General features: G+C 44.5%; 1 protein-coding gene across 3 annotated transcripts in view; it reads right to left on the reverse strand.

Annotated features, from left to right (window-relative positions):
- The window catches only part of slc37a1 (solute carrier family 37 member 1), a 113,218-nt gene extending 91,179 nt beyond the window's left edge, over positions 1–22,039 (reverse strand). For all 3 annotated transcript variants that reach the window (XR_009446533.1, XM_059650070.1, XM_059650069.1), the window contains exons 1-2: positions 21,928–22,039; positions 20,061–20,264 (exon numbers count right to left, since the gene is read on the reverse strand). Coding sequence is in view for 2 of the 3 variants with exons in the window: in XM_059650070.1 (XP_059506053.1) it covers positions 20,061–20,116 (56 nt within the window). In the remaining variant the exon portion in view is untranslated. The remainder of the gene's footprint in view (positions 1–20,060; positions 20,265–21,927) is intronic.
- Between the last annotated feature and the right edge of the window lie 2,223 nt (positions 22,040–24,262).

Below are 24,262 nucleotides of genomic sequence, written 5' to 3' on the forward strand. Positions count from 1 at the left end.
TTAAGGATAATAAAACTGGTCTCAACGCTCTAAGTACACGCTCACCAAGGCTCTATAGAACTGTGTCGCAACATCTTTACTCCAGTATTTAAACTGTTTGCAATGAAGGCCAGGAGACTATTTGTCTTCCTGATTAAGAGCTAGCATACAGGTGCAGCGATCAGTGACGCATGAACATGGCACCAGGGTCCCTTCGGACACTAACACTTCCAAATCACTCGCAGTTTAAGAAATAGTCTGCCTTTCGGCACTTTTGCTGCCAAATTGGATAGCTTCACACTTTTCAAATTATATTCCATCTCCCACATTCTGACACTTCACTCAGCTTTCCCAAGTCACCACGAAGCTCCAAATAGCCTCCTCACAACCTACATTCCAACTCAGTTATGTGTCAGATCTGTGAAGGAGATGTGTGAAGATACAACTATGCAATAGAACTTGCACTTTATTTACAGAAACTCTTATTTCAATCAGACACTCTAGTCATATTTTCTAGAAAGTGACTATGGGATTCACATGGTCATCCAATCAAGTGACATCGACTCAAGCAACTTAGCAAGGAAAGATATGCTGACATTTTCAATTTGAATTCAAGGTGAGGGATGTCAGTAGTGCAAAATGGAGCCTGTCCCTTTTCAAGGACACAAGGTCAGTATTCAGCATTTCTGGGTCAGATGAAACAATTAGCTACAGTAACAATCCTTTAACAATCCCAAAAATATATCATGTACCAGTTGCAGAAGTGGACACTCATGCTCTGTGTGGGTATGATTGACAATTCCTGCTGTTATAGAAACGGCCTTTGCTGTTGGTTCATTCCGACTGGGAACGGGATAAAACTGGCCAAACCCATTTCAGCTAGCCTGCTTCCAGCCAGCCACAGACATCTGTCATTTCTAAAACCATGGTCATACAGATGAAAGCCTACTATTTAACCTACTGTCCGATCCCAGTTTCATTAACAGTTTATTTTACAATCCAGATTGTATGGTTATCCAGTACGGTTACAGTACTAGTACATCATTCGATTGATGTGGTCATACCATTCCCCACAGCCACGCAATGTTTTTCATTTCAGATTATTATTCGACTCCTGATAGAATCCCAGTTTTCAAGCCAACTTCATCATCAGAGACTGTCCCTCAATTAGGACATAACATTTCCCCAGGATCAAGAATTTCTGACCTGTGTACTCAGGTAACTGAACAGGGTGAATCTTGATCCATAAATCTTTGGGCAAATGAGGTAGGATGTCCAAGTAGTGGGATGTGGAGTGCAGGACTTGCTTCCTTTTCTTTTCTTCTTTGTCACATTTTTAGTGCTCAGAGCATAATGCAGGACATAAATTGTGGCATAGTTTATGGAGATATTCTAGAATAGACATTATATACATTCCAATGTTTAAGAAAAATTCCAAGGGGCAGACCCACCATCTGTGACTAACTGGAAATGTTAGAAGATAGAATGAAACTAAACTAAACGAAAAGGCACATAATTGTGCAAAGGCAGACGGCAGGTCAGAAAATTGACCAGGACTTTAAAAGCAGAAAAAATATTCAGAATGAGAAATGAGACAAAAATTAGCATGAGAGAAAGTAGCCAAAAATAAAAAAAACAGATACAGTAGTCATTGTTTCTATTTCTATTAAAATAAAAGTGTGCATTGGTTGGATAGAAAATGAATCTGGATGAAAAATAATGAAAAATAAAAAGAGATGGCAGATGAATTAAACACATAATTTGCCTCGGTCTTAACCAGAGAGGATACAAATAACAAACAAAGAAACAAAAAAACAAAGAAGCCGACAGCACAGGAACAGGCCCTTCGGCCCTCCAAGCCTGCGCCGATCAAGATCCTCTGTCTAACCTGTCATCTATTTTCTAACGGTCTGTGTCCATTTGCTCCCTGCCCATCCATGTACCTGCCCAAATATATCTTAAAAGACGCTAACATGTCTGCGTCTACCACCTCCGCTGGCAACGTGTTCCAGGCACCCACCAACCTCTGTGTAAAGAACTTTCCACGCATATCTCCCTTAAACTTTCCTCCTCTCACTTTGAACTCATCACCCCTAGTAATTGAGTCCCCCACTCTGGGAAAAAGCTTTTAGCTATCCACCCTGTCTATACCCCTCATGATTTTGTAGACCTCAATCAGGTCCCCCCTCAATCTCCATCGTTATAATGAAAATAATCCTAATCGATTCACCCTCTCTTCATAGCTAACACCCTCCATACCAGGCAACACCCTGGTGAACTGCCTCTGCACCCTCTCAAAAGCATCCACATCCTTTTGGTAATGTGGTCACCAGAACTGTACACAGTACTCCAAATGTGGCCGAACCAAAGTCCTATACAACTGCTACATGACCTGCCAACTCTTGTACTCAATACCCCGCCCAATGAAGGAAAGCATGCCATATGCCTTCTTGACCACCCTATTGACCTGTATTGTCACCTTCAGAGAACAATGGACCTGAACACCCAGATCTCTCTGTTCATCAATTTTCCCCAGGACTTTTCCATTTGCTGTATAGTTCGCCCTTGAATTTGATCTTCCAAAATGCATCACCTCGCATTTGCCCGGATTGAACTCCATCTGCCATTTATCTGCCCAACTCTCCAGTCTATCTACATTCTGCTGTAATTTCTGACAGTCCCCTTCACTATCAGCTACTCCACCAAGCTTAGTGTCATCAGCAAACTTGCTGATCAGACCACCTACACCTTCCTCCAGATCATTTACATATATCACAAACAACAGTGGTCCCAGCACAGATCCCCGTGGAACACCACTGGTTACAGATCTCCAATTTGAGAAACTCCCTTCTACTACTACCCTCTGTCTCCTGTTGCCCAGCCAGTTTTTTATCCAAGATAATAAAATGTGAGGCTGGATGAACACAGCAGGCCAAGCAGCATCTCAGGAGCACAAAAGCTGACGTTTCGGGCCTAGACCCTTCATCAGAGAGGGGGATGGGGGGAGGGAACTGGAATAAATATGGAGAGAGGGGGAGGCGGACCGAAGATGGAGAGTAAAGAAGATAGGTGGAGAGGGTGTAGGTGGGGAGGTAGGGAGGGGATAGGTCAGTCCAGGGAAGACGGACAGGTCAAGGAGGTGGGATGAGGTTAGTAGGTAGCTGGGGGTGCGGCTTGGGGTGGGAGGAAGGGATGGGTGAGAGGAAGAACCGGTTAGGGAGGCAGAGACAGGTTGGACTGGTTTTGGGATGCAGTGGGTAGAGGGGAAGAGCTGGGCTGGTTGTGTGGTGCAGTGGGGGGAGGGGATGAACTGGGCTGGTTGAGGGATGCAGTGGGGGAAGGGGAGATTTTGAAACTGGTGAAGTCCACATTGATACCATATGGCTGCAGGGTTCCCAGGCGGAATATGAGTTGCTGTTCCTGCAACCTTCGGGTGGCATCATTGTGGCAGTGCAGGAGGCCCATGATGGACATGTCATCAAGAGAATGGGAGGGGGAGTGGAAATGGTTTGCGACTGGGAGGTGCAGTTGTTTGTTGCGAACTGAGCGGAGGTGTTCTGCAAAGCGGTCCCCAAGCCTCCGCTCTTCCCCTCTACCCACTGCATCCCAAAACCAGTCCAACCTGTCTCTGCCTCCCTAACCGGTTCTTCCTCTCACCCATCCCTTCCTCCCACCCCAAGCCGCACCCCCAGCTACCTACTAACCTCATCCCACCTCCTTGACCTGTCCGTCTTCCCTGGACTGACCTATCCCCTCCCTACCTCCCCACCTACACCCTCTCCACCTATCTTCTTTACTCTCCATCTTCGGTCCGCCTCCCCCTCTCTCCATATTTATTCCAGTTCCCTCCCCCCATCCCCCTCTCTGATGAAGGGTCTAGGCCCGAAACGTCAGCTTTTGTGCTCCTGAGATGCTGCTTGGCCTGCTGTGTTCATCCAGCCTCACATTTTATTATCTTGGAATCTCCAGCATCTGCAGTTCCCATTATCTCAGTTTTTTATCCATCTCGCTTGTGCACCCTGGACCCCATGTGACTTCACTTTCTCCATCAGCCTGCCATGGGGAACCTTATCAAACGCCTTACTGAAGTCCACGTATATGACATCTACAGCCTTTCCCTCATCAAATCAACTTTGTCACGTCCTCAAAGAATTCTATTAAGTTGGTAAGACATGACCTTCCCTGTACAAAACCATGTTGCCTATCACTGATAAGCCCATTTTCTTCCAAATGGGAATAGATCCTATCCCTCAGTATCTTCTCCAGTTGCTTCCCTACCACTGACGTCAGGCTCACCGATCGCTAATTACCTGGATTATTCTTGCTGCCCTTTTTAAACAAGGGGACAACATTAGCAAGTCTCCAGTCCTCTGGGACCTCACCCGTGTCTAAGGACACTGCAAAGATATCTGTTAGGGCCCCAGCTATTTCCTCTCTCGCTTCCCTCAGTAACCTGGGATAGATCCCATCCGGACCTGGGGACTTGTCCACCTTAATGTCTTTTAGGATACCTAACACTTCCTCCTTCCTTATGTCAACTTGACCTAGACTAAGCAAATATCTATCCCTAACCTCAACATCCGTCATGTCCCTCTCCTCGGTGAATACCGATGCAAAGTACAAACATCTCACAAACAGTGATAAGTCAAGAAATGGACTGAAGGTTTGAACTCAGGATAACGACAACCAAAGAAGTGGGACCGAGTAAACTGATGGAGCCATGGGTTGCCAATGTTACTGGATCCTGATGTGCTTCAACCACAGCCAGTGAAAAAGGTCATGCATTGGTTCTTATTTTCCAAACTTTTTTGACTCAGCTATGATTCCATTAAATTCAAAGTTAGAAAATGTTACAAATTTAAAGTTTGAGAAGATTTGTAGCTTAGAATGCTCGCCAAGCTGGTGGTTTGGTTGCAAACGTTTTGTCACTCTGCTAGGTAACATCATCAGTGCGCCTCTGGTGAAGCATTGATGTTTCATCCCGCTTGTTACCTATATGCCTGGGTTTACTGGAGTGGTTGGTATTACTTTCGGTTTTGTTTCTCAGTGGTTTGTACACGGGTCTAATTCAATGTGTTTGCTGATGGAGTTCTGGTTGGAATACCAGGCCTCCAGGAATTCCCCGGCATGTCCCTGTTTGGCTTGTGCAATTATGGACGTGTTGTCGCAGTCGAATTCATGTCCCTGCGTGGTCACCTTCAGGGAACAATGGACCTGAACACCCAGATCTCTCTGTTCATCAATTTTCCCTAGGACTTTTCCATTTACTGTATAGTTCACCCTTGAATTTGATCTTCCAAAATGCATCACCTCGCATTTGCCCGGATTGAACTCCATCTGCCATTTATCTGCCCAACTCTCCAGTCTATCTACATTCTGCTGTAATTTCTGACAGTCCCCTTCACCTTCCACGTGTAGTGAGACAAGACAGAATTGGTCATGTCTCTTGGTGGCTAGTTGGTGCTCTTTTATTCAATAAGGGAAATTAAAGCCAGTTAGTTTAACATGTCATAGCTGTTGGATATGTTACTGGTAATTGGGCAGAGTAAACAGGGTTCTGCGAAAGGAATATCAGGTTTGACCGATCTACTGGAGTTCTCTGAGGAAGGAACTCGTGCTGTGGATAAAGGGAAACTTGGGTTTTCGGAAGGGAAGTGATAAAGTCTCACATCAAAGTGTATCGGGAGCACTTTGGCAGGGATTGGCTATGGTCTTAGAGGAAGTGGAAGCAGAGTTAGTGGACCCAAAGTGATAAAATTCCAAAATTCTCTGGATGTGCAAAAGGTTCCAGTGGATTGGAAAAATGCTAATACAACACCTGTATTCGAAGAGAGGAAGGCAGAAAGTAGGAAACTATAAAACAGTTAATTTAACATGTCGTTAGGAAACTGTTAGAATCCATCATTAAGGAAGTGATAGCAAGACATTTTGAAAGTTAAAATGCAATCTATCAGAGTCAGCATTGTCCTACAAAGGTTAAACCATGTTTGACTAATTTGCTGTGGTTTTATGAAGGTGTAACAAGCAAGGTTGAAAAGGGGGTCCTATAGATAGTGTATCTGGGTTTCCAAAAGACATTTACTAAGGTGTTACACAGAAGGCTAATAGACAGTGTAAGCTTACATGGGATTTGGTGTAATTTAGTGGCTTGGATAGAGGACTGGCTAAATAACAGAAAGGCAAAGATTTGGGATAAATGGGTCTTTTCCTGGTTGGCAAGGCATAACTAGTGGGGCATCACAGGGTTTTTTCCTCACCTTTTAGCTATTTACGGTCAATATTAACAATGTGGTTAGGGATAGAAAGTACTCTTTAAAAAGTTTGAAGACTACAGTAAAATAGGTGAGAACTTTAACGGGTACAAATGTGCAGCTATCCATCTTGTGCAGAAGAATAGAAATGCAACTTATTATCTAAAATGGAGAGAAATGTCAGAATGTATCCATGCAGAAAGATCTGGGTGTCCTTGAGCATGAATCGCTGAAAACTAGCATGCAGGTTCGGCAGGTAATAAGGAAGGCAAATGGAATTTTGGCATTCATTGCTCGAGGAACAGGGTGTATAAGTAGGGAGGTGCTGCTGCCACTGTAAGAGGCATTAGTGAAACTGCACCTGGAACACTGTATACAATTTTGGTCGCACAAAGAGATGCTGAGCAGTTTAAGCCCACATCTTGAGGAGTTTAGAAGAATGAGAAGCGAACTGATGAGGTGTATAAGATGCTAAAGGGAACTGACTGGTAAACACTGAGTGTTTACTAGTATCCTAGATGGGCAGTCTAGAATAAGCAGTTATGGTATTAGGAGAGCAGATTTAAGACAGAGATGAGGTCACAGATCTGTGGAATTCAGAATCCCAGAATACACTGGATGCTGGGACACTGAGTAAATTTAACAAGGAGATGAGCTGATTTTTAATTAGTAATGGGTTGAAGGATTATTAGTAATGGGTTGAAGGATTTACGCAGAGAGTTGTGAGAGCATGGAATGCGTTGCCAGCAGCAGTTGTGGAAGCAAGGTCATTGGGGTCATTTAAGAGACTGCTGGACATGCATATGGTCACAGAAATTGGAGGGTGCATACATGAGGATCAATGGTCGGCACAACATCGTGGGCTGAAGGGCCTGTTCTGTGCTGTACTGTTCTATGTTCTATGTTCTATTATGGAGTGTGGCCAAGAAAGTGGAGCTGAGGCCAAGATGAGATCAGCCATGTGTGTACTGAAACAGAAATTGCTAGAGAAACTCAGTAGGTCAGGCAACATCTGTGGAGAAAAACCAGAGATAACATCTCAGATCCAGTGACCCTTCTTCAGAACACGTATTTAAGGAAGAGGTTCTGAGTAGCGTAACCAGCCTAACACCTGGAATGAAAAGGTTGCCTTTAGAAGAAAGAATGAACAGGTTAGGCCTGTATTCACTGGAGTTGGAAGAGCAAGCAGTGAATCAATGGAAACATACAAGATCCTGAGGAGTCTTCACTGGGTGTAAAGCAAACCATTGCAGGATTTACACAGTCACGGTAGGTCTCTGTGGAGTGTTGCCAAACAAAGAGATCCAGGGGTGCACATGGATAGTTTCTTTAAAGTGGAATCACAGGTAGACAGGGTAGCGAAGGCTGCATTTGATGCACTTGACTTTATTGGTCAATACACTGAGTACAAGAGCTCTGACATCAGGTTGCAGCTGCTATAGGAAAGATGTGGTTAAACTTGAAAGAATTCAAAAAAAGATTTAAGGATGTTTCTGGGATTGGAGAGTTTGAGCTATGGGGAGAGTCTGAAACAGATGGGTTGTTTTTCCATGGGGCAGAGGTTGAGCGGTGACCTAATAAAAGATTTGTAAAATCATGAGAGGCATGGATAAGGTGAATAGTCGAGGTGTTTTCCCCAGGGTAGGGGAGTCCAAAACTAGAGGGCATAAACTTAAGGTTAGAGGGGAAAGATAAAAGAAACTTAAGGGACAACTTTTTCATGCAGAGGGTGGAACTTACATAGAACGAGCAGCCAACAGAGCTGGTGGTGGTGGGAACAATTACAACATTTAAAAGGCATCTGGACGGGTATATGAATAGGGAGGGTTTAGAGGGATATGGGTCAATTGCTGGCAAATGGGACTAGGTCAGATTGGTTGGTGCAAATGGGTTGGGCCGAGGGGTCTGTCTCTGTGCTGTACGACTTTATGACTCTATGTGGAGATAATATATCCTCTTATGGGAGAATGTAAAATGAGGGGTTTTTTTTAAAAATCAGGGGTCACCCATTTATACAGAAGAGGGACATGGTCTTTCTCTGAGGATCAAGTATCTTTGGAACTCTCTTCCTGAAAAGGGGAAGTAAGCAGAGGCCAGAATATTTTCAAGAATAAAGTGGATAGTTTCATGTCAAAGCAGAGCTTCTTGTTTGCAGAATAAGGGCACAGAATTCTGTAGTAAAACAATCAAGTCAGAGGGTATGCAGCTGTGTAAACACTCAATGGAGTAAGGCAAGGTCTTACTTTAATGCAAGGTCTGTAATACCAAGAGTACCACAGGTAAAAGAGATGAGTTAGGGATAATGATTAACACATGGAAGTGAGATAATAGTAGCCATCGTAAAGATATGACTGAGGGAGGGGAAGGATTAGCAACTCAACATTTTAGGATACAGAATAGAACATAGAACATTACAGCACAGTACAGGTCCTTCGGCCCTCAATGTTGTGCCAACCTGTCATACCGATCTCAAGCCAATCTAACCTACACTATTCCATGTACATCCATATGCTTATCCAACGATGACTTAAATGTACCTAAAGTTGGCGAATCTACTACTGTTTCAGGCAAAGCGTTCCATTCCCTTACTACTCTCCGAGTAAAGAAACTACCTCTGACATCTGTCCTATATCTTTCACCCCTCAATTTAAAGCTATGCCCCCTCGTGCTTGCCGTCACCATCCTAGGAAAAAGGCTCTCCCTATCCACCCTATCTAACCCTCTGACTATTTTATATGTTTCAATTAAGTCACCTCTCAACCTTCTTCTCTCTAATGAAAACAGCCTCAAGTCCCTCAGCCTTTCCTTGTAAGACCTTCCCTCCATGCCAGGCAACATCCTAGTAAATCTCCTCTGCACCCTCTTGAAAGCTTCCACATCCTTCTTATAATGCGGTGACCAGAACTGTACACAATAGTCCAAGTGCAGCCGCACCAGAGTTTTGTACAGCTTCACCATAACCTCTTGGTCCCGGAACTCGATTCCTCTATTAATAAAAGCTAAAACACTGTATGCCTTCTTAACAGCCCTGTCAACCTGGGTGGCAACTTTCAAGGATCTGTGTACATGGACACCGAGATCTCTCTGCTCATCTACACTGCTAAGAATCTTACCATTAGCCCTGTACTTTGCCTTCCGGTTACTCCTGCCAAAGTGCATCATCTCACACTTGTCTGCATTAAACTCCATTTGCCACCTCTCAGCCCAGCTCAGCAAACAGCAGTGGGCCCAACACCGACACTTGCGGTACATCACTAGTAACTGGTCTCCAGGATGAACATTTCCCATCAACTACCACCCTCTGTCTTCTTTCAGCAAGCCAATTTCCGATCCAAACTGCTATATCTCCCACAATTCCATTCCTCCGCATTTTGTACAATAGCCTATTGTGGGGAACCTTATCCAACGCCTTGCTGAAATCCATATACACCACATCAACCGGTTTACTCTCATCTACCCGTTTGGTCACCTTCTCAAAGAACTCAGTAAGGTTTGTGAGGCAAAACCTTCCCTTCACAAAACCATGCTGACTATCCCTAATCAATTTATTCTTTTCTAGATGATTATAAATCCTATCCGTATAACCTTTTCCAACACTTTAGACCAGTGAGCCTTACCTCAGTTGTTGGTAAGGCTCACTGGTCTATAATTACCAGGGTTGTCTCTACTCCCCTTCTTGAACAGGGGAACCACATTTGCTATCCTCCAGTCATCTGGCACTATTCCTGTAGACAATGACGAGTTAAAGATCAATGCCAAAGGCTCGGTAATCTCCTCCCTGGCTTTCCAGAGGATAAATCCCATCTGGCCCAGGGGACTTATCTATCTTCACCCTCTGAAGGATTTCTAATACCTCTTCCTTGTGAAACTCAATCCCACCTAGTCTAGTAGCATGTATCTCAGTATTCACCTCGACAACATTGTCGTTTTCTAGAGAGTGAATACTGTTGAAAAATATTCAATTAGCACTTCCCCGATCTCATCTGCCTCCAAACACAACTTCCCACTACTATCCTTGATTGGGCCTAATCTTACTTTTGTCATTGTTTTATTCCTTAAATACCTATTGAAAGCCTTCGGGTTTACCCTGATCCTATCTGCCAACAACTTCTCATATCTCCTTCTGGCTCTTCTGAGCACTCTCTTTAGGTCCTTCCTGGCTACCTCGTAGCCCTCAAGTGCCCTAACTGAGCCTTCACATCTCATTCCAACATAAGCCTTCTTCTTCCTCTTGACCAGAGATTCCACCTCCTTCGTAAGCCACGGCTCCCGCACTTACAGCTTCCTCCCTGCCTGACAGGTACATACTTATCTAGGACACACAGGAGCTTTTCCTTGAATAAGCTCCACATTTCTAAAGTGCCCATCCCCTGCAGTTTCCTTCCCCATCCTATGCTCCCTAAATCTTGCCTAATCTCATCGTAATTGCCTTTCCCCCAGCTATAATTCTTGCCCAGTGGTATACACCTATCCCTTTCCATTATGAAAGTAAACATAACAGAATTGTGATCCATATCACCAAAGTGCTCACCTACTTCCAAATCTAACACCTGGTCAGGCTCATTACCCAGTACCAAATCTAATGTGTCTTCGCCCCTTGTTGGCCTATCTACATACTGTGTCAGGAAGCTCTCCTGCACACACTGGACAAAAACTGACCCATCTATAGTACTCAAACTATTGTGTTCCCAGTCAATATTTGGAAAGTTGAAGTCCCCCATGACAACTACCCTGTCTCTCTCACTCCTAATCGAGAATCATCTTTGCTATCTTTTCCTCTACATCTCTGGAACTATTCGGAGGCCTATAGAAAACTCCCAACCGGGTGACATCTCCTTTCCTGTTTCTAACCTCAGCCCATATTACCTCAGTTGACGAGTCCCCAAACATCCTTTCTGCAACTGTAATACTGTCCTTGACCAACAATGCTACACCTCCCCCTCTTTTACCATCTTCTCTCTTCTTACTGAAACATCTAAATCCTGGAACCTGCAACAACCATTCCTGTCCCTGCTCTATCCATGTCTCCGAAATGGCTACAACATCGAAGTCCCAGGTACTAACCCATGCTGCAAGTTCACCCACCTTATTCCGGACGCTCCTGGCATTGAAATAGACACACTTCAAACCAACTTCTTGCTTGCCGGTGCCATCTTGCTTCCCTGACACTTTATTTCGGACCACCCTACTCTCAACCTTTTCTATAGTCGAACTACAATTTTGGTGCCCATCCCCCTGCTGAATTAGTTTAAACCCACCCGAACAGCCTTAGCAAATTTCCCCCCCCAAGGATATCGGTACCTCTCTGGTTCAGGGGAAGACCATCTTGCTTGTAGAGGTCCCACCTACCCCAGAAAGAGCCCATCTAACCCACGCTTTTCCATGTACGTCCATATGCTTGTCCAATGAGGACTTAAATGTACCTAAAGTTGGCGAATCTACTACCGTTGCAGGCAAAGCGTTCCATTCCCTTACTACTCTCTGAGTAAAGAAACTACCTCTGATATCTGTCCTGTATCTTTCACCCCTCAATTTAAAGCTATGCCCCCTCGTGCTCGCCATCACCATCCTAGAAAAAAGGCTCTCCCTATCCACCCTATCTAACCCTCTGATTATTTTATATCTCTCAACCTTCTTCTCTCTAATGAAAACAGCCTCAAGTCCCTCAGCCTTTCTTCCTAAGACCTTCCCTCCATACCAGGCAACATCCTAGTAAATCTCCTCTGCACCCTTTCCAAAGCTTCCACGTCCTTCTCATAATGCGGTGACCAGAACTGTACACAATACTCCAAGTGCGGCCGCACCAGAGTTTTGTACAGCTGCAGCATAACCTCTTGGTTCCGGAAGTCAATCCCTCTATTAATAAAAGCTAAAACACCGTATGCCTTCTTAACAGCCCTGTCAACCTGGGTGGTATTAGAAATATTGTCCGAGTGAGAGATTGGCAAAGGACAGCAGGTCAGACAGCATCAGAGGAGCAGGAAAGTCAAAGTTTCGGAGTGTCTCCAAGCATTAGAAATGTTGGCAGGCTTAAAATTAGACAAATCTCCAGGTCTGGGTGAACTGTGTCACAGGCTGCCTTCTTGATAAGTCATGACTTTAGGCAAGGGAGGAGATTGGAGAAGCACTGACACAATTTTTGAATTTCTTTCTGTCTACAAAGGGAGATGCCAGAGGACTAGAGAACAGCTGATATGGTTCCAACATTTAAGAAGGTTGTCGAGGTAAGCCAGAGAACTACAGAGCAGTAGGTCTCTCATAAGTGGTAGGGAAATGCAGAAGAAGAGCATCTATTTCCACCTGGAGAGGCAAAGCTTTATTGTGGATAGTCAGCATGGCTTTGCTGGAGGTAGGTCAAGGCTTAAGGCAGCAAATGCACAAGGCATACAGGGTAATTAGATATAGTGGATTCAAAATTGGCTCAGTTGTAGAAGACAGAGGGTGATGACAGAAGGCTGCTTTAGTGACTGGAAGCCAGTGTCCAGTGGCATACCACTGGGACACATGCTGGGCTCCCTACTATTTATCATTTACATAAAGTGGCAGATGACTGTGTGAGGGTTGGATTAGTAAGTTTGTCGATGACACAAAGACTACACAGAACATAGAACAGTACAGTGCAGGCCCTTTGGCCCATGATGCTGTGTTGGCCTATTATCCTACTAAGATTAATCTACCCTGCATACCCTACATTTTACTATCCTCCATTTGCCTATCCAAGAGTCACTTAAAAGTCTCTAAAGTATCTGACTCCACTACCACTGCCGGCAGCACATTCCACACACCTACCACTCTGCGAACAATCTACCTCTGACATCTCCCCTACACCTTCGTCCAACCACTTTAAAATGGATAGTCTCTTGACTATCCATTTTATACCTCTCATCAACTTGTACACCTCTATCAAGTCACCTCTCATCCTTCTTCGCTCCAATGAAAAAAGCCATGGCTCCCTCAACCTTTCCTCATAAGACCCCTGCCCTGCAGTCCAGGCAGCATCCTGGTAAATCTCCTCCGCACCCTCTTGAAAGCTTCCACGTCTTTCCTATAATGAGATAACCGGATCTGAATACAATATTCCAAGTGTGGTCTAACCAAAGTTTTATAGAGCTGCAGAATAACCTCACAGCTCTTAAACTCAATTTCCCTGCCAATGAAAGCCAACACACCACATGCTTTCTTCACAACCTTATCAACTAAGGAGCAACTTTGAAGGATCTATGGATGTGGCCCCCTCCACATTGCTGAGAATCCTGCCATTAACCCTGTACTCTGCATTCAAATTCAACTTTCCAAAATGAATCAGTTGGATGGTTAACAGTGAGGCTGACTGTCTTGGGCTGCAAGAAGATACAAATGGGTTGGTCAAATGTAAATAAGGGGCAGATAAAATCTGACCCTGAAAAACTTAAAATGATACACTTTTGAAGAACTCATTTGACAAGGAAGTATTCAACGAATGGCATGGAACTAGGAAGTTCCGTGGAACAAAGGGACCTTGGACCACTGATCTCTGAAGGTGGATGGGCATGTTAGTCGGGTGGTGAAAAAGGCACATGGAACACTTGCCTTTATCAATCAACGCATAGATTACAAAAGCAGGAAGTCATGCTGGAGTTGTACACAACTTTTGTGAGATCCCAGGTAGAGTCCTGTGTGTCATTATTGCACCAGGCAGGATCCAGAAGAGATTCACCAGGATGCTGCCTGGCATAGAAAGTGCAAGCTATGAGGAAAGGTTGGATGGGCTTGGGTGTTTTCATTACCCCTCAGTCTTCTCTGGTTCAATCTAATTGAGATGTACAAGATTATGAGGGTCATGGGCAGAATGGTTAAGGAGCAGCTGCTCCCCTTAACTGAAGGATCAGTCATAAGAGGACACTGGCTCAAGGTCAGGGGCAGGAGTTTGTGGGGGAATACGAGGAAAATCTTTTTCACCCAGAGGGTGGTGAAGGTGAATTGTTTTACACCTTTTAGAAAGTACCTGGATGAGCAAATGGCACATCATAACATTCAAAACTATGGGCCAAGTGCTGGCAAATGGAATTAGATTGAAGGTCAGATGTTTCCCATGTGTCAGTACAGATGTGGGCTGAAGGGTCTTTTCTGTCCTATATAATTCCATGATTCAACGGGATGAAAGTTTATTAGAAGTAGGCAGAAATGTGAATTTGTGGTTACAATCAAATCAGTTTTGATCTTACTGAATGGCTGAGAAAGCTCAAAGGGCTGAGTGGCCTACTCCTGCACCTGATTCAAATGTTGGTATGGACAAATTGTCCCCATTTTGATTGCCTGATAGTCAGCACTTCCCATTCATAATGTCATTGCTGACATGCATCAAGCAGGGTGACAAGAGTTTCTCTGCAGCATTTAATTTGTCCTCCCTGGAATACTGGCCACTTGCAAGTTGAGAAAACAGCTCTTGGAGAGTGCAACACTTTGCAACCATTTGGCCATTATGTTCAGACTGTAGTCGTTGATTTTATGGGAGTTTTAGACAATAGACAATAGGTGCTGGAGTAGGCCATTCGGCCCTTCGAGCCAGCACCACCATTCATTATGATCATGGCTGATCATCCACAATCAGTATCCTGTTCCTGCCTTATCCCCGTAACCCTTGATTCCACTATCTTTAACAGCTCTGTCTATCTCTTTCTTGAAAGTATCCAGAGAGTTGGCCTCCCCTTCTGGGGCAGAGCATTCCATATATCCACCACTCTCTGGGTGAAGACCTTTCTCCTCAACTCTGTTTTAAATGGACTACCCCTTATTTTTAAACTGTGTCCTCTGGTTGTGGACTCACCCATCAGCAGAAAAATGCTTCCTGCCTCCAGAGTGTCCAATCCCTTAATAATCTTATACGCCTCAATCAGATCCTCTCTCATCCTTCTAAACTCAAGCATATACAAGCCCAGTCGCTCCAATCTTTCAACATATGATAGTCCCGCCATTCTGGGAATTGGCCTCGTGAACCTACGCTGCACTCCCTCAATAGCAAGAATGTCCTTCCTCAAATCTGGAGACCAAAACTGCACAGAATACTCCAGGTGTGGTCTCACCAGGGCCATGTACAGCTGCAGAAGGACCTCTTTGCTCCTGTACTCAATTCCTCTTGTTATGAAGGCCAGCATGCCATTAGCTTTCTTCACTGCCTGCTGTACCTGCATGTTTGCTTTCATTCACTGATGTACAAGAACACCTACATCTCCTTGTACTTCCCCTTTACCTAACTTGACTCCATTTAGATAGTAATCTGCCTTCCTGTTCTTGCCACCAAAGTGGATAACCACACATTTATCCACATTAAACCGCATCTGCCACGCATCCGTCCACTTGCCTAGCCTGTCCAAGTCACCCTGTATTCTCATAACATCCTCCTCACATTTCATACTGCCACCCAGCTTTGTGTCATCAGCAAATTTGCTAATATTACTTTTAATGCCTTCATCTATATCATTAATGTATATTGTAAATAGCTGCGGTCCCAGCACCGAGTCTTGTGGAACCCCACTGGTCACTGCCTGCCATTCCAAAAGGGGCCCGTTTATCAGTACTCTGCTTCCTGTCAGCCAGCCAATTTTCAATCCAACTCAGTATTTTGCCCCCAATACCATGTGCCCTAATTTTGCTCACTAATCTCCTATGTGGGACTTTATCAAAGGATTTCTGAAAGTCCAGGTACACTACATCCACTGGTTCTCCCCTGTCCATCTTCGTAGATACATCCTCAAAAAATTCCAGAAGATTAGTCAAGCACGATTTCCCCTTCGTAAATCCATGCTGACTCTGAGCTATCCTGTTACTGCTATCCAAATGAGTCGTAATTTCATCTTTTATAATTGACTCCAGCATCTTTCCCACCACTGACGTCAGGCTAACCCGTCTATAATTCCCTATTTTCTCTCTCTCTCCTTTCTTGAAAAGTGGGACAACATTAGCCACCCTCCAATCCGCAGGAACTGATCCTGAATCTATAGAACATTGGAAAATAATTACCAATACGTCCATGATTTGTAGAGCCACCTCCTTAAGTACCCTGGGATGCAGACCATCAGGTCTTTAGACCTAACATCTATTCAACACCATTTCTAGCCTAATATAAATTCCCCTCAGTTTGTCCATTACCCTAGGTCCTTCAGCCACCATTGCATCTGGGAGATTGCTTGTGTCTTCCCTAGTGAAGACAGATCCAAAGTACCTATTCAACTCTTCTGCCATTTCCTTGTTCCCCATAATAAATTCACCCGTTTCTGACTTCAAGGGCCCAATTTTAGTTTAAACCATTTTTTTTCTTTTCACACACCTAAAAAAGCTTTTACTATCCTCCTTTATATTTTTGGCCAGTTTTCCTTCATAGCTCATTTTTTCTCTGCGTAATGCCTTTTTAGTTATCCGCTGTTGCTCTTTAAAAGCTTCCCAGTCCTCTGGCTTCCCACTCATCTTTGCTATGTTATACTTGTCTTTTATCTTTATACAGTCCTTAACGTCCCTCATCAGCCACAGCCGCCCCTGCCTCCCCTTAGGATCTTTCTTCCTCTTCGGAATGAACTGATCCTGCACCTTCTGCATTATATCCAGAAATACCCGCCATTGTTGTTCCACTGCCATCCCTGATAGGGTATTGAACCATTGAACTTTGGCCAGCTCCTCCCTCATCGCTCCATAGTTCCGTTTGTTCAATTGTAATACTGACACTTCCGATTCTCCCTTCTCCCTCTCAAATTGCAGATTAAAATTTATCATATTATGGTCACTACCTCCTAATGGCTCCTTTACTTTGAGGTCCCTGATCAAATCCGGTTCGTTGGACAACACCAGATCCAGAATTGCCTCCTCCCTGGTAGGCTCCAGTACAAGTTGTTCTAAGAATCCATCTCGGAGGCACTCCACAAACTCCCTTTCTTGTAGTAATACCTTTGCGACTGGCCAATTTCAACTCTTGATTCAACTTGCACCCTACATCCTGACTACTGTTTGAGGGCCTGTAGATAACTCCCATTAGGGTCTTTCTACCCTTAGAATTCCTCAGCTCTATCCATACTGACTCTACATCTCCTGACTCTATGTCCCCCCTCGCAAGGGACTGAATATCATTCCTCACCAACAGGGCCACCCCATCCCCTCTGCCCACCAGTCTGTCCTTTTGATAGCCAGGCCCTGTCCACTTGAAGCCACGTCTCAGTTATCCCCACAACATCATACTTGCCAACTTCCAACTGAGCCTCAAGCTCATCCACCTTATTTCTTATACTTCGTGCATTCATAAATAATATTTTTAATTTGTTACTCCCCTCACCCTTCCTATCAATCCCAATTTAACTTGGCCATACTGTACGACCCCTTCTTGAGTTTTCTGCTCTGTTGATTCTGTTGTCCTTCTTAACTTCTCTTATTCTCACTTTCCCTTTAACTTGATTCTTAAATTTCCAGTTTGGCCCCTCCCTCCCACTACTTAGTTTAAACACACTGCGTTGCAGTGGCAAACCTGCCTGCCAGAATGCTGGTTCCCCCCACCTATTAAGATGCAAACCATCCCTCTTGTACAATTTATCCTTACCCCAAAATATACCCCAGTGATCCAAGAATTTAAATCCTTGCTTCCGGCACCAGTCCCTCAGCTACATGTTCAAGTCCATTATCTCTCTGTTCCTGCCCTCTCCAGCCTGAGGAACTGGAAGCAAACCAGAGATAACCACCCTGGACATCCTGTTTTTCAGCCTTCTTCCGAGTTCTCTCAAGTGTCTTTTGTCTGAATGCTTGTGAAGCTGGCTTCCAAGACACTAATATTGTTCCATGGTTCTCCCATTAAATTTGGAGGATTTTGTGGAGATATTGCTTGTGGAATTTCTTTCACCCTCTTACATGTCACTGATACATCATCGAGGTCTCCCTGTGTGACAGTGGACAAGTGACAACTACTCCTTCCACTAGGACTGTTGTTGACTTGTGGTAGTCTTTGTTGTTAAACACTCCCTGTCATAGACGAAGCCTAGCCCTGAATGTTGCCAAAACAGAACTCTCATCAACCCATGCCTGGTTAGCCAAATCTTCCACTTCTCACATCTATTAAAAGGAGAGACTCTGAGATATGTTCAACATTTCCAAGGCCTTGATAGCCTCCCTTCTAATACTTGATCTAGTCTTCCACAAATAACCTCCACTCCTTTCACACGTTATCTTCCAGATCCTAACCACTTGTTGCATGAAAGAAATGTCAAGCCCCTTCTCACTTTTTTCCAATTTCCTAGAATCCACGCCCCCTGGTTCTTGAACTTTGCATCAACGGGAACAGTTTCGCCCCATCTACTTTGTCCAGTACTCTCATGAATTTGAACACCTTGATCAAGCGTGTTCTCAATTTTCTCTTCTCAAAAGAGAAACAGCCATAATTTCTCCAATCACTCAAGTGAAGTTCTTCGTCCTTGTGCCATTCTCATTAATGTTTTCTGAACTCTCTTTAATGCCTTTCAATCCTTCCTGAAGGGTAGTGCTCAGAATTAGACATATTTGTGCCAAAGCAGTATCTTACACAGGTCTATTGCCATTCTCTACACTCTACTTATAAAATTCAGGATCCTTTTTGTCCTGCTCCCTAACTTCTCCGGGCTGGGGGTGGGGGGTGGTGGTGAAGGGGATAGGCCATTTGCCTACATTTACAATCGCAGTTCAGGTGTTTTGAACAAGTTACATTGGATTCAAAACATTAACTCTGTTTCTCTCACCACAGATGCTGTCAGACCTGTTGAGTTTCTCCAGCATTTTCAGCGTTTGCTTCAGATCTGATTCTATAGTACCTTGCTTTTCTTTGAGTTTTAGATCAGTAGGTTTCCAATCCTCTGGGACTTTTCCAGCAAAGGCATCTTGGAAAATTACTGCTTTTTAAAAATTCATTCACAGGATGAAGGAATCGCTGGATGGGCCAGCATTTATTGCCCACCCCTAACTGCCCAGAGGGCATTTAAGAGTCAATCCCATTGTCGTGGGTCTGGAGTCACATGTAGCCCAGACTAGGTAAAGATGGTAGCTTCCTTTCCTAAAGGACCTTGGTGAACCAGATGGGCTTTTGCCATCGGGCAAAAACCACATGCAATGGATTCATTGTCATTGTTAGACTCTTAATTCTAGACTGTGTTTTTTGTTCATTCGAATGCCAGCATGTGCCATGACAGAACTCAAACCCAGAGCCCCAGAACTAATCTGGGTCTCAGGATTAATAGTTCAGAATAATACCACTGGGTCACCGCATCCACAATCACTGTAGCGGCTTCCTTTTACACCTTAGGATACAACAGTCAGGTCCTGGGAACTTATCAGCCTTTAGCCTCATTAGTTTCTGTAGTATTTCTCTCTCATGACAGTTGTTGTATTTATCCTCTCCTTTGACCCCTTCATTACATATGGGAACACAATCTGCTTTTTGGCCTGCACTCCACAAAAGACATTTTCAGAAATTACTTGATAGAGCAAGGTAAAGGTTGTACTGTTCAGAAGTGATATTAACAATCATAGAGAAAAGAGACAAAATATTAAGACAGAATTTAAAGGCAAGATTATTCAAGCAAATATGGTTTCAATTCCGAACTGCACCAAATTGCACAAAAGCCAATTCTGCCACTCAACAATTCCTCTTGTTTTTAATTCTAGGCGTGTCAATTGACTCCCGATGACAGAAAGCATTTCATAGCTTTTACAGTCACGACAAGGGTAGGAAGAACATTGTATACTGCACAGATATCACATAGGACTCAAAACTAGACAAGCTTCAATTAAATTACCACATTACGTAACAGAAGTGATTACAAGAGAGCATCATGTAGCTAAACTTACCACTGATCTCGTGTAAATGAAGTTATGAAGCGAATGCCAAGGGGAAGGGGTGCCATTGATTTGTTCCCAATCTTCTTAACACCAAAAGCTCATAAACCGTCACCTTTCTGGCAGTAAAGAAGGTATTTCTAACTGTTCACATAAAGCCCCAGCTTGATGGCAACATTCATCACGTCTTCCCCCGTCCTCTTCACAGTGAATACTCTTTAAGAAGAAAGATAGTTATGTTTTATTATAGGTCAGGTCATTTAGAAGACTGACTGCAAGTGACAATTTACATAATGAACAATGGAGATTCATTTGCAATCAACGTACCCTGAGTTACAATTTCACCAGAACAGAGCTCATCACCTTCCCACAAACACACTGGGAGTAACCACTCATGCTGACTCTCATCATGTGCATTCTTTAACGATCTACTTACCTAAGGAACAACATTAGACAGGCAAAATAGACTGCTTTCTTGACCAAAGAAACTCAATAATATCACATCTGAGAATGGGTAATCTCAACAGTCAAATCGAGGGGCAGTCTGGCAATCCACCAACCCAGGCTAACACTCTGGGAATATGGGTTTACATCCCACCACAGTAAACTCAATTCAGAAATACATCTGAAGGTTAATCACAGTTATGGCAACCATAAAACCATTGGTGATTGTCATAAAACCCATCTGGTTCACTGATGTCCTTCAGAAAAGGAAATCTGATATTCCTTACTTTTTAAAAATTTAGTTACAGAATAGGGAAATCACTGGCTTGGCCAGGGTTTTTTTTGCCCATCCCTAATTGCACAGAAGGCAGAAAAAATTCAACCACATTGCTGTGGGTGCTGAATTACCTGTCAGCCAAACCAGGTAACTGTTAACAGAATTCCCTCCCTGAAGGAAGGTGAACCAGGTGGGATTTTCAACTGACATTGGTTTCATGAGCATCATTAAACTTCTAATTTCAGGTATGTGTTGAATTTAAATTCTACCATCTGCCACAATGGGATTCAAACCCAGGTTGGCATGACATTATCTGAGTCTCTGGTTAAGAGAGTGTATCAACAATGCCACAAGATTATCACCTCCCCTGGTCTGTGACATTTGACTCTAGAGCCACAGCAATGTGGTTGATCTTAACTGTCCCCAGAAATGGCCCGGCAATTCAGTCAGTTCAAGGGCAGGGCAACAATTATTGGCATTACCAGTGGTGAACACAATTCATAGAAGAATAAACAACTCTGATCATGATGCACAGCCGAAATAGTTAGGGCTAAGAGAAAACTCATCATCTTCGCAATGCAGACTGCTGAAAGTTGCCAAAAATAACAGCAAAAGATGACGTGAGGAACACAATGAGGCTACATTAGAGTGTGGTTATTTTTTCAAGAGACAAACAGAGAAATTGCTGGAGAAAGTGAGATTTTGTTCGTCTCAGATTTCCAGCATTGCAGGATTTTGCTTTATTTTGGTTTTTAAAATTAAGGTGATTTTCCAAGAGGAGTGACAAAGTCGATGTTTTAGGTAAGGACCCTCCTTCAGAGACTATCCAGCCACTGTCCAGGGCTCATACTCCACTGACCAGTGTCTTATGCCGGACACTCAGTGAACGAGCCTAGTGCCCTCCTTTCAATACCTGTTACCTACTGTTTGAGGGCCACAGCCCACACAGTGCCCTATGTCTGGAGCTCACCGCCCAGTGTGCACCCGCTAAGGGTTGCCCACGACCGACTGCTCAGAGCTCTCTGCCGGGATACCTCCGCCCTCGCACCGACGCTCCGCCGCCCCGCCCCGGCTCCCGTTTAAAACAGGAACAGCCCATCAGCCGGTAACATTCAACAAGAGCTCGGGAGGGCTGCCCGCCCAACCCCATCAGCCTACCTGCGACGGCGGTGTGTGATAGCCTTTGCCGTTTGCCCGCTGCCCACCTCCACACCGGACACTCGGTCCACCTGAGCGGCTTCGTAACAGGTGCGGCACCAGCCCAGAGTCCGCCCAGGGCCAGTGAGCATGCGCGGACAGGCCGGCCGGCCAACGACGAGCGTGCGCAGATGGACCACCTGCCAACACTGAGCATGCTCAGTTACCATTCTCATCTCCCCGCGAGAGCGACAGGGGTCCGATACGCTCAGAAAACAAGGTGTGGGGCTGGATGAACACAGCAGGCCCAGCAGCATCTCAGGAGCACAAAAGCTGACGTTTCGGGCCTAGACCCTTCATCAGGGACAGCAAGGGAGCAGTCACCTTGTTAGGGGTTTACTACAGGCCCCCCAATAGCAGCAAGGAGATTGAAGAAAGCATAGGTCGACAGATTTTGGAAAAGTGTGCACGCAGTAGGGTTGTTGTAATGGGTGACTTTAACTTTCCTAATATTGATTGGAACCTCCTTCGAGCAGAAGATTTGAATGGAGCTGTTTTTGTAAGGTGTGTTCAGGAGGGTTTCCTAACTCAGTATGTTGACAGGCCGATGAGGGGAGAGGCCATTCTAGACTTGATGCTCTGAAACGAGCCGGGGCAGGTATCAGATCTTGTGGTGGGAGAGCATTTTGGTGATAGTGACCATAACTGCCTCACATTCTACATAGCTATGGAGAAGGAGAGGATTAGGCAAAATGGGAGGATATTTAATTGGGGAAGAGGAAACTATGACGCGATTAGACATGAGTTAGGAAGCATGGACTGGGAGCAATTGTTCCATGGTAAAGGCACTATAGACATGTGGAGACTGTTTAAGGAACAGTTGTTGCAAGTGATGAATAAATATGTCCCTCTGAGACAGGCAAGAAGGGGTAAGATAAAGGAACCTTGGATGACAAGAGCGGTGGAGCTTCTTGTCAAAAGGAAGAAGGTAGCTTACGTAAGGTGGAAGAAGCTAGAGTCAAGTTCAGCTAGAGAGGATTACATGCAGGCGAGGAAGGAGCTCAAAAATGGTCTGAGGAGAGCCATGAGGGGGCACGAGAAAGGCTTGGCAGAACGGATCAGGGAAAACGCAAAGGCATTTTACACTTATGTGAGGAATAAGAGAATGGTCAAAGAAAGAGTAGGGCCGATCAGGGATAGCATAGGGAACTTGTGTGTCGAGTCTGAGGAGGTAGGGGAAGCCCTAAATGAGTTTTTTGCTTCTGTCTTTACGAAAGAAACAAACTTTGTAGTGAATGAAACCTTTGAAGAGCAGGTGTGCATGCTGGAATGGATAGAGATAGAGGAAGCTGATGTGCTGAAAATTTTGTCAAACATTAAGATTGACAAGTCGCCAAGCCTGGACCAGATTTGTCCTCGGCTGCTTTGGAAAGCGAGAAATGCAATTGCTTCGCCACTCGCGAAGATCTTTGCATCCTCGCTCTCCACTGGAGTCGTACCTGAGGACTGGAGAGATACAAATGTAATTCCTCTCTTCAAGAAAGGAAATAGGGAAATCCCCGGCAATCACGGACCAGTAAGTCTCACGTCTGTCGTCTGCAAAGTGTTAGAAAGGATTCTGAGGGATAGGATTTATGACCATCTGGAAGAGCATGGCTTGATTAAATGCAGTCAACACGGCTTTGTGAGGGGCAGGTCATGCCTCACAAACCTTATTGAGTTCTTTGAGGACGTGACTAGAAAAGTTGATGAGGGTTGAGCTGTGGATGTGGTGTATATGGACTTCAGTAAGGCATTTGATAAGTTTCCCCATGGTAGGCTCATTCAGAAGGTCAGGAGGAATGGGATATAGGGGAACTTAGCTGCTTGGATACAGAATTGGCTGGCCAACAGAAGACAGCGAGTGGTAGTAGAAGGAAAATATTCTGCCTGGAAGTCAGTGGTGAGTGGTGTTCCACAGGGCTCTGTCCTTGGGCCTCTACGGTTTGTAATTTTTATTAATGACTTAGATGAGGGGTTGAAGGATGGGTCAGCAAGTTTGCAGATGAAACGAAGGTTGGAGGTGTCGTTGACAGTATAGAGGGCTGTTGTAGGCTGCAGCGGGACATTGACAGGATGCAGAGATGGGCTGAGAGGTGGCAGATGGAATTCAACCTGGATAAATGCGAGGTGATGCATTTTGGAATGTCGAATTTGAAAGCTGAGTACAGGATTAAGGATAGGATTCTTAGCAGTGTGGAGGAACAGAGGGATCTTGGTGTGCAGATACATAGATCCCTTAAAATGGCCACCCAAGTGGACAGGGTTGTTAAGAAAGCATATGGTGTTTTGGCTTTCATTAGCAGGGGGATTGAGT

This window comes from Stegostoma tigrinum, chromosome 12 (genome assembly GCF_030684315.1).
Source record: "Stegostoma tigrinum isolate sSteTig4 chromosome 12, sSteTig4.hap1, whole genome shotgun sequence".
NCBI lineage: Eukaryota > Metazoa > Chordata > Chondrichthyes > Orectolobiformes > Stegostomatidae > Stegostoma > Stegostoma tigrinum.